At 36.3% G+C, this 10,939-nt stretch overlaps 1 protein-coding gene across 3 annotated transcripts; it reads right to left on the bottom strand.

Annotated features, from left to right (window-relative positions):
- Positions 1-77: 77 nt before the first annotated feature.
- On the bottom strand, positions 78-10,527 carry LOC140671109 (pancreatic lipase-related protein 2). 3 transcript variants are annotated; one of them, XM_072902213.1, is made up of 8 exons: positions 10,259-10,527; positions 9,236-9,905; positions 7,822-8,093; positions 7,304-7,574; positions 4,151-4,390; positions 3,816-4,049; positions 3,203-3,530; positions 78-2,239 (listed from the first exon to the last, which is right to left on the bottom strand). In XM_072902213.1, exons 2-8 carry the CDS (start codon positions 9,393-9,395, stop codon positions 2,134-2,136), a joined length of 1,611 nt encoding a protein of 536 aa, XP_072758314.1. In that variant the 5' UTR covers positions 9,396-9,905; positions 10,259-10,527; the 3' UTR covers positions 78-2,133. The 3 variants fall into 3 exon arrangements, with proteins under 3 accessions (XP_072758314.1, XP_072758315.1, XP_072758313.1); XM_072902214.1 differs by lacking the exon at positions 10,259-10,527 and having other exon boundaries at positions 9,236-9,528; positions 9,596-10,099; XM_072902212.1 differs by lacking the exon at positions 10,259-10,527 and having other exon boundaries at positions 9,236-10,099.
- Positions 10,528-10,939: the final 412 nt, after the last annotated feature.

Below are 10,939 nucleotides of genomic sequence, written 5' to 3'. Positions count from 1 at the left end.
ATCGACACGTGCTTATTTTCTGATTAACTGGATATATTTCGGGCTACGTGACGAGTGAAAAAATATGTGCGTAAATGTTATTTTAAAAAGCTGTATTTGTATGTACATTCATGATTAACTATATAACTCTTTTAATTGAATCACTTATACGCGTTAAGAGTTTATCATATACCGAATAATTGGATTATTTGTATATAAATATATGGTTAGAAATTAAATAATTCTTATATCGCATTAAACTCTCCAACTTAGCTCATTGAGCTTAACTTAGAAATCTTCAGATCTTACTTCTTACATCACGGGGAAAACGCCGTGCTAAATCTATCGATTATGAAATCTTTCTGTCTTTCTCTTTCTCTCTAAAAAATTAAAGTCAGAAAGTTTAAAGTAATCGCAAAGGACGAATCAGCTGATTCGGGGGACTCTTCATGATTCTTCATGACTCATTTGGGACACACAGAAAAATCGCGTTGGACCCACTTCGCGTTTCGCAATTCGCTACGCAGCAAGTGAAATTGCGAAATTACCAGAATGTTATTGTAACGGAACAAACAAACATTCATTACATAATACTATCCCGTCCTTTGTCGAATTCGCGAGTACGGTGCATTCTTTCTTGTACTCGAAAGTTAATCCCTTTCCCTTTCTTCTCTTCGTATCGGGATATCAAAATGCTCATCGCGTCAACAAGTCATTAGTTACGCCATTATCGTCATTAGATTAATCCCTCACGGCCGAACAAAATGGAATTGATGCACTTATCAACATAAATTATGGGGTCAGCGGTAATTTACCGGTGCGACGACGACGACGACGACGACGACAGCGTCGCATGAAAGCGAATGTTGGAGCGAAAGAAAGAAAGAAAGAGAGAAAGAGACCCCAGGCACATAATGACAGTGAAAGGATCGTGACTTTGCCATTGGTTGTGAGGGAAACCGGCGCTATTATGCGTGATTCGCGCTCGTTCGCCTCGCTCAGCGATCGGCTGTTCACCTATGACAGTCGCAAAATGAACAACTTGGATCGAATCGGAAACGCCGGGGTTTCCGGAGATTAACTGTCATTCGTATGAAAGTAAAAAGTCCTATGAAAAGTGTAGGCGTCGTCCAAATTACGCTGATTATTTCTATGTTATACAACGCTTTCAGCCGATATTGAAACGTCGTGAAATGAAAGGATATTTTTTTTACTCTATAATTTTTACCAAAGCGAATAATTGACTTTAGAACTTTCCAAATTTCTTCATACGAATGACAATTAACGAGTATTATTTCGCAGTAATAAGAGCAGGTTATCAGCCTTTGTCATCGATTGTTGCTAGTATCTAAACTAGTACAATATATTAGTTTAATTTCGGTGATTTAAACTTTTTTGTTACGCGGACAATGTAAAATACATTTTACGTTAATTTCCGCGGATAAGTATAGAGATTACTTTCATTTGTAACGTCGAAATCTGTCAGGGACGAATGCGGCCAAAATGCTCCCCAATTTTTTTTTAATCGATTTCTAAATTAACTTTGTGATAAATGAAAAATAATTACTAATAGATTACGAACATATAAATTTCAGGGCGTAACCTTTTACCACTCCAAAGAAATTAAGTTCCAAAAGTTGCAGTTTGACAGATAGGGCAACATAGAAAATTAAAAGTAATTTATCAAAACAAAACATTTTTTATTCTAAATATTGTTTATATTATCATCTATTGATGATATATTGATATCAGATATTGCAATTACTTGATGCAATATCTTGCATATGGCCACAATCATGAGTTTATTATTTCCAATGAAAGCTTGTGCGATATAATAGTTAATAACAACAACTAGGACAAAAAATATTTTGTTTCTATAAATAATTTAATTTTATATGTTTTATGTTGCTCATCTGTCAAACTGCAATCTTTGAAGCTTATTTTCTTTGGAACGGTAAAAGGCTACGCTCTGAAACTCATATATTTGTACTCGTTAAATATCTTTCATTTTATCACAAAATTAATTTCGAAATCGAGTAAAGAAAAATTGGCAAGCATTCCTTATGGTAATTTGGCCGCATTCTTTTACCAGTTTCAAACAGCGAGAGGTAATTCTTTATTACGAGAAAAGAGGCACGTGTGGGGATTGATTCTTTACGTGGAGATTGCGTTGTGTTCTGCGTCGCGGCAGTTTTCCACCGTCAGAATCTTTAGCTGGTTCGCGAGCAGTGTTTTCGTATTATCTGGACACAGAGTGATTCTGAAAAAAAAGGAAAATCAGAGAATGAGTGTATGCAATGTGTGTAAGAGTCGATTACTTAACTATTGTATAATCATTTGTGATATATGTGCGCCTCTTTACGTCTATGTCTCTCTAAATGTCAACGGCTTGTTCATCTATTCGATTTGATTAGTGAGTACTCTTTCCTTTTCATTTCAAATGTCACTGTCGAAACGCTCGGATATAATAAAAATGCACAGAATGTTTGAATTGCATAGAAAACCATCTATGAAGCTTTTAAAGTCATATTTAAAGTAAAAAAATAAAAATATTTATGCTATATTTCTTCTACCGAATTATAAATGGTTAACGTAAAGTACAAATTACTTTGCGATAACGTTAATTTAAATTTTATATTAATGAATTGATTTTATAGATCGATATATTTTTTTCTTTTTAAAGACTTTATTTTTCTCTTATGATTTACGGTTTTTTAAATTTGTTTTGTTAATATTTATTAAATTACGCTTGCTCTTTTAAATTAAATAAACAATAACTATATTTTGAAAATAAATATGTGCTTGATTTACCGCTTCTCTAAATAATTATTAATTAATATTATTTTAAATAAGAATATGTGATAATTATGTTTTAAATGATTATCTTATTTAATAATAATATCAATTTTTGCAAAAATATTTTCTCTGCATTTGTATGGAAAAAATAAAGTTTCAAATAAATATTTCTTTTTTTAAACAAAACACTATTTAAAATGGCTATTTGCAATAGTCGACGGGTGAAATATGCTTATAGCGATGAGACATTATATGTAATTAGAATATTTATGACTTTCTAAAGCTTGCAGCAAGGACATTGCGTGTATATGGACTTTGCGTGTTCAAGGATCTCGGGTAATAATCAGGCGCTTTCCGCTAGAAATATTACATCATCAATAGCGAGAGAAATGAGAATTGCAAGGTAATAAATATGCAAAATTCTTACTCATAATCAGTCTCCAGGTTTTTGATGGTCAACGAGTCGACGTAGGCTCGCGGTGTGTGAAGCAGCCTCCACGTGAGCGGGTTGAAGACCGAGGTCTGATACTCCCAGGTGATCTCGACCGAGTTCGGCTTGCCTACGACTTCTCCGGGCAATACAACTGTGTGAGTACTGCCAGGCTCGTAATATTTCGAGGCCGAGCTCAGCTGCATCCTCTCGGTTTTCTTGCCATTCGTACCGATCACGCGCACGACAAACATCCCGACTTCCCCACCGTACGACAAGCTCTCGTCTGTCTTGGAGATATTTATCGTCACTTTATAGTGGCCCTCTGCAATCATCAGAAAGTTAAATATATATCTGCATTTTTTCTCTGATAATATATAGCTATAAAATATTTTTTATGTGCTTGTTCTCTTCTTTTCACTATACATATGTTAAATACTTTTGCGAAAATTTGAAAAATGCGTGATATTAACGAACAGTTATTATAATCTTCAATCGTCTTAATTTATTTAGAACGATGGGACCAAAAATATAAGCTATTCGTGTACGTATGATATATGTGTGCAGGGATTTAAAATTTAAATTCTAATATAAATGAGTCATTACTAACTGCAAAATGGTTTGTCACGTCCGGTCATAAGGTATACGGCCGCGTGATAGTTTCCGGGCTGAGCGTCCAGTCCGAATCTGGGACAGTATTGGTTTGCGCAATCGAAACAGCTACCCTCCTGGAATTGGTCCCAAGAGTTACAGGGCACAGCTAAGAACGGACAAAGGCTATTTATGCTCTCGATGAAGTACTCGTAACTGCGGATATGATTGCATCCTAAAAATCTCTTGATTCCTGAGAAAAAAGAAAAAAAAACATTTTAATCTCGCATTGATTTCTTTTCTCTTTCATGTATTACTGCTGGGATATATGTATGAATTAAATGAGAGACTCACCTCGAAAGAAACTGCCGCGTTCCAAGGTGATAGAATTGAGCACACCCTCGTTACAGCCGGGTTGATTGCGGCCGCCGTTTGGATAGAAATCGATATGCGCTACCGGTTGCGTAATCCCGAGACCGCCGCTGATAAAAGGATTGCAGTCCGTGTGAATAGCCGTCACGAATGTCGCGTCCGTCGGGTCCAGCCGGACCATCGGCGAGGTATTGCTGAAGTGTGGTTCCGCCGGATCGAGACCTTGTGAGTAAAATTGCGACGAGAAATTAGCGAACATCGTTTTCCTACGATCGTCCGATGCGTGAATGTAGGTGAGAATTAAAAATAAATATTTAAGGGAAAACAAAGTCTGCATCGCAATCAGACTTCAAAAAGCGTGAATATATTTGAAGACAAGGATAATCTACAGCCTCTCCAAATTTACATCCACAACAATTTTATCTTCTTCTATCTTATCGCATTCTTTCTCTTTCAAAGCAAATTTTGGTGACACATGTGAGAAGATTTGAATAAAAGATGCTTGCATCTTTTGTGCCTTTAATTAAGTATCAATATATTCGCAATTAAGAACGAAAATAATAATTTTGTGATAAAAAAAAAATTTTAATAATATACATATATATCTATAACATGTATTAAAATGAAAAAAGGTTACTATAAAGAAAAAATATGTAGTGAAATATATATATTTCCGTGCATTCTTCGAATTCACAATTATGAACATACATAACATGAATATGAAGCAACCGGTTGTTTTATTGTGACACCGAATAAAGGCTCATTTGTACATATCCGTTCCGTATCCGTACCGTATCCATACCGTACTGGCAAAATCGGATTTGCCGTTAATGCAATGACAGTCATTGCGTGACCGTCACGACAAGAATTCCGAATCAATGTCTCGAGTAAAAATGTCAAGTCGAAGGCTATCATAAAACTATGTCGTTCTTAAAATTGACATATACTTTCTACAAATCTTAATAGCTATATACGCGTTTCGTTCGACTTACAAAATATATGTACGGTTCCGTCTCACGTAAGGGTTACCGAACGTTCCGCCATATAATACCGTATTATCGCATTGCGTAAAGGCGGAAGTTATTTTGCGGTTTGCTGAGAGACAATAAATTAATAGTTGGCGAAAGAAAGTCGTTCGTTATACACTCACGCTCTCGCGTCAGTGCATTCTTCGCATTCTTGAATATTCTCCTTGAAATTTACGGGCAAACTTTACTATACTTCACTATATGAAAGGAATTCATTTATACGCGACGATGAAAACGAGGGCGAACGATTCGATAATTTTCCCTCGCCTGCGGCTGATAATATCCCATTATCTTCCTCGTCCTTGTTCGGAAACGCGAGGCCTATTCTCCTGTTATCCTCCTCTGCCACTTCTTGGAACAACGTGCTCTCTTATTCCGGTTGTTTACCGCAAACTCGTCTCCGGACGCACGTCCAGAAGCATGTCTTCCTTGTCTCCAGCCTCAATGATCCTACCTCGGTATATCGAGATAGGTATTCCCTAGTTTCTCCTCCCTCGTTAGGGGATGTTTCTCCTCGTCGAGGGGTAAACTCTGAGGCGGAGAGAAGGCGTCGATTCGCCAACCCTCAGCGAATTCTGCGGTCTCGTTTCGCGGCCATGACGATTATAAACCCCGCCGTCGTCCTTGTTAATACACTTCGCGTCTCCTTCTGCGATCCTGGTAGTTCCCGATGGGATCGATAGCTTACGTAACGACCAAATCGTCCACCTCCAATCGGGCGTGTTCGATTCCATCGATTACGACAGGAGAGGGGTGGAAGAATTTCGCAAAGCTCCTTCCCTGAACGCGTTTTTGCGCTTTGTTGTTAATTATGTAATAAGTAGGCGCGCTAGCCTAAGTCAGGCTAGCCTAAGTTAGGAGAGAATACAAATCATTTTAGTCCCGACTATTTATATACTTTGAACTTACTTATTTCCTTAATTTCCCCATATTACGGTAAATCGTTAAATGAGCTCGAGCGAGTCTTTGCGCGATATCGCGTGAATATATCGCGTACGTTATATAAACCCATCGATGGCACGAATCACGTAGGAAAGTACAACGAAAGTATTTTACGATCGTTGCTTTTACGATCGTTGCTCGTCCTCTATTTGCCTGCTGCAACGAATCGTATTGTCGCTCATCTTTGAGTTTTTGCTCGTTACGTTGGCGAAAATTTCACCGATCCTTTAAAAAAATAAACTCGGATAATGAAGACTCCGAGAGATAGAAAGTTGAAACGAATATTCCGTACATTCGACCGTGTATACGATATAATCGAATAGATAAATATTTTTCTTATTCTTTCTCTTCACGTATCCATATTTTCCGCCAATCGTGATTATTGTTATTCTTTTATCTACTGCAAAAATAAAGCAATGTAAAATCTCTTTTTCTACGACTTCAGGTTTGAAAACAAATTAAAAGCTAAAGTTACATAGAGTACGGAAAAGTGGTAACAAGTTTTTTTTATCATTATTATTACAATCATTTTTTTCATCAAGATTAATAAAACACCTGGACCGGTCTGACTTTTTCGAGCAAGATACTCCTGCGACAACTGTTATCCTGATCATCTGCGATTCAATCGGCTATCTTCGTAATGCTCCGAGCTGTTTGCGACCACAGGAGGGGACAAACGACCAGCTCCGACATTGATCGTCAGAAAAATGAGAGAAAGGAAAAAAAGAAAGGCATGCGTGTGTTTGTGCGCGCACATGTGATTACGTCGTCATTTCTTTTGCAAATTTGCATACTTCTGTCACTCATTTCACTCCTGCGTTTACCTCCTTCCTCATTTCACGCTTTCCTGCGTTACGCACGCTTCTTCTTAAACTTCGCATAAAGAGACTGTCAACATCTCCTTCTGTCGCAATCGCTTCTTCAATCGCACGCGTAAAAACATTTCTTAATGCACACGTAATCTTTGAGGAGATTATTTAATCGATTATTTTTTTCTTAATCTCGTCTACGAATCCTGTAAAGTTTAAAGTTTGCTTTGCAAATTGTTGCGCGATGGACAAGTTCTCGAAAAGTTCAAAAAGAACATAAATGTCAGATATAGAAAAGCTTTCACGTGTTTGCCGAATCGCGCCGAAAATAACGTACTATAATTGTTCAATTGTACCTATAATCCGTCCAAGCTTGTTCTTGTATCGAGTGTTCAAGGTGTAGCCGACGTAACCGCAAGTATGGGCGCCCAGACTGTGTCCGATGCAATGCATTCTGATGGACGGTATCTCGCCGATCTCGATCAGCTGAGCCGCCAAACGAGCTGTCATTGCGCCCACGAGTCGCGTGTTGGCCACGGCTTGCGTGTAAGGTGGTCCTGCACCGCCGAGCCAATTAACGATTAAAACGTTGCAATCTTCTCGTAGTAGCAGTTCCTTCATCGTCCTCTAGCCGATTAAAAAAGATTTAAGTTAACAAATGTACGATCAATTAAGAGGCCAGCAAATTTCTTCCTACAGATAATAAGATTTTATGAATAAAAAAATATATACATCTTGTTTTTGAGAATAATAAAAAACTAATAAATATATAAAATCTTTTTAATTATTAACATTTTCTTTTTAATGTTTTTATATATGTTTTATGTCTCTATAAAATTTGAATTTTCCTCCAAAAATTTTCCGACATGCTCACCAGGACCCAAGTTTTGTCGCCGTTGTCAAGAAACCCATGAATAATGAAATAAAAATTGTTCTCCTTGTTCAGGGGCGTTTCTCGGATCGTATCGTAGTCATCAATCTTCAAATCGTAGATCTGGTCGGGCTGTTTGCGCGTGTAGAGGGTGTAACGGGGATTGATGCTATCTGGGCGTGCCGGAAATGTGGACACTGGTCGGTTGTCTCCGGACCAGGGTGGTCCGATATAGAAGCAGCCATATGGTTGGAAACATCGCCACATGTACCATTCTGTGATTAAATAAATACTTTTTATTTTATTTATTATGGCTTTATCGAAGTATTCAGTGAAATCTGAATTTAATATATTTAACTCGAAGAATTTTCATGCTGTTAAAATAAACTTGACAATCATTATTCTGAAATCTTTATCTAAATAACATATAACTATTGATACACTTTTAAAATTAATGTATTATTATACACAAAAAAATTCGAATTATGAAAATTTATTAATTTTTTATTTTTGATCATTTTCATAAATTTTAATATGTATAACCGAAAAGATCTTGCAAATTATAACTTAAAATGCTACTCAATGTATTTCAAAGTTTTGCAATCATTTGCATTTCAATCAACAATTCTTGTTGAAGAATCCATCATGAACAAGAAAATCTAGAAATCTAGAATGTTCCGCATAAGTTTTGAACAAACTTTCGAAAAATTGGCTAAATTCTCGTTAAGAATTTCACACTACCCTATATAAAATTTCGGCACAGATAGTGCGTTACCAATAAACATATCTAACTGATTTGTTCATCGTCCTTCACTATATTGACCAACGAGTTTCGAGCGACGAGAGAACGTTACTACGAATTACTCTCTCAGGGGTTATCAGACGCGTTCGCGATATATCTCCGCGCGCAGCTCTATCAGTTCCTCGAAAACCATGTTTTGTCTCCGTGATGGATCAGTAATTATCTTATTGTCACGATCGCACGTGACAATAAGGACACTAAGCTTCATTTTATTTTTTAAAATGATTCCTTCTCGATAAAAGACAACTTGATTATTACTTCAATTCTCAACTCACACGCTTAATGTAGTTTTCAAATGGTACAATATTTTATTTTTCCCCAAAAATATTGTTTTCATGATGGATCAATAATTACCTTACTGTCACGATCGCACATGACAATAAGGATAATAAGCTTCATTTTCTTTATTAAAATGATTTCTTTCCGATAAGAGAGAGAGTTTGATTACTACTTAAATTTTCAACTCACACACTTAATGTAATTATTTTGAAGTGTACATTATTTTATCATTACATTATTATCGCAAAAAAAATATTCTCTTTCTCTCTTTTATTGTCCATTAACGGGGACAGTAAAAAAACAAACATTTTTTTCAGAAGCAAAGCTGACACTTACGATCACCCAGATCAAATTTGTTTTCTTCTTCTTCTGGCGACAAGGTTGTGGTTGTAATATTCTCGGCTATACTGACGTTTTTCACGTCTGTCTTTTCGGGCAAGGTGGCCATCATATTGGCCGTGTATGCCATCACAAGCAAGGTATTATTGAGAAACATGTTGAAATATTCTTCGTGTTGACAAACGTTACATATATATGTATACGTTGATTAATTTATAACTTGTGTGTGATTTTCACGGTACCTCGCTTTCTTGTGTATTATGATAAATATTACATGCCATATGTTCAATCTGAATTAATAATGGAAATGAATAAAGAATCTCTCACCAATGAAAAAATATATATCAAATAAATTACATTATCACAGTCTCTCGACGTTTCTTCCGTGTGAAATGAAGTTAATTACAGCTGAAGAACACCTTCCTCTTTATCGTTTTATGCAGTCTCTCGAGGAATCGCACGGCACACATAAACATCCGAGAATCCTGGTTCTTCCGGACTTTGTATCGGTCGGTTGAAGATGAAAAACACACTTTTTTGTTTTTTTTTTTTTTTTTTTTTTTTTGCTTAAGACGTTGTTGCAACGTCCTTGGCTCTTGACTACGTTCAAAGATGTCGTGAGCTAAATGTCTGTCTCGTCGGCGAGACGATTCGTCACTGCCAGCTACTGTAAGTAAGTCGCGCGTGATATCAGTAATAATAATGAAAAATCGATTGACGTAAAGGCAGCTTGTGATAGTACTCGTGTCGGCAACGGTCCCGATATTAAGCATCCGCGTCTCGGAATAAACGAAAATTTATATCATGCGTACACCACACTAATTGACAGCGTTATCTCAAGTTGTTAATATCTTTTCGATTCTTTTAAAAATATTTGATAATGTCTAATTAATGTATATATATATATATTTATTTAAATTTTTAACTATTATTTTATAAACTTTGATAATTTAATTTAATTTAAATCGTCTTTTAAAAATTGAATATTTTTCTTTGTCACAGATAATTTTCGACTCGCACCGAAAACAACTCCAGGTCGACCTGCCGAACGCGTTCTTCTGCCAGTGGAATCGACCCGATTACAATTTGATTGAAGAAATATCTTCCACTCTCGTGGATGAGATGCCACGGTCACGGTCAACCGTCCTCGATGATCTCGGGTCTACTGATCGACACTAATCACTCAAATTTCTACTGACCCATGTGAACTTCATACGTTTTCGCCCCACTCCTGGAGGAGCTCAGCTGTTCTCTTTCTCGGAGCGCTCTTATCCGGTTTCAAGATGAGAACAGAAGGTGGCGTCAATTTAATGAGTTCTTTCCAGAATTTTTCGTGTGCGAGTTATTTACGAATCATCTCAAAAAGATTATTTTTTTCGCAAGAAATAAATTTATTTTATGTTTTTTTCTTCCCCTTCACAATTAACATCTTTATTTATTTTATTTGTTTCTTATTTATATCTGTAACAAATATTTATATATTTATTGTGCTTTATATTATTTTGTTATACAGGAATATTGGCAATTGATAATTAGCCAATTAATATTTTAAAGCAGTTTATACAATATCTCTCTCAAGAATAATTTCCCAAGTTTGAAAATTCCTCCATTAAATTCCTCAATTTTCTGTTGTGCTCCGAAACATCGCCAAACATTTAAGAAGCTCTTGTCGACTGGTTGGCCGATCCTTGACTACCGTAG

This window comes from Anoplolepis gracilipes, chromosome 11 (genome assembly GCF_047496725.1).
Source record: "Anoplolepis gracilipes chromosome 11, ASM4749672v1, whole genome shotgun sequence".
Taxonomy (NCBI): domain Eukaryota; kingdom Metazoa; phylum Arthropoda; class Insecta; order Hymenoptera; family Formicidae; genus Anoplolepis; species Anoplolepis gracilipes.
Note: the sequence above shows the minus strand (reverse complement) of the source record. Positions and strands in the feature narration are given on the sequence as shown.

Excerpts from the sequence above, each read along its gene's own strand:
- LOC140671109 (XM_072902213.1), bottom strand. The coding sequence starts at position 9,395 with ATGTTTCTCAATAATACCTTGCTTGTGATGGCATACACGGCCAATATG. Across the intron at positions 8,094-9,235 it reads CAAATTTGATCTGGGTGATC|AATGGTACATGTGGCGATGT; the intron begins GTAAGTGTCAGC and ends ATTTAATCACAG. Across the intron at positions 3,531-3,815 it reads ACGTGACAAACCATTTTGCA|AGGGCCACTATAAAGTGACG; the intron begins GTTAGTAATGAC and ends TGATGATTGCAG.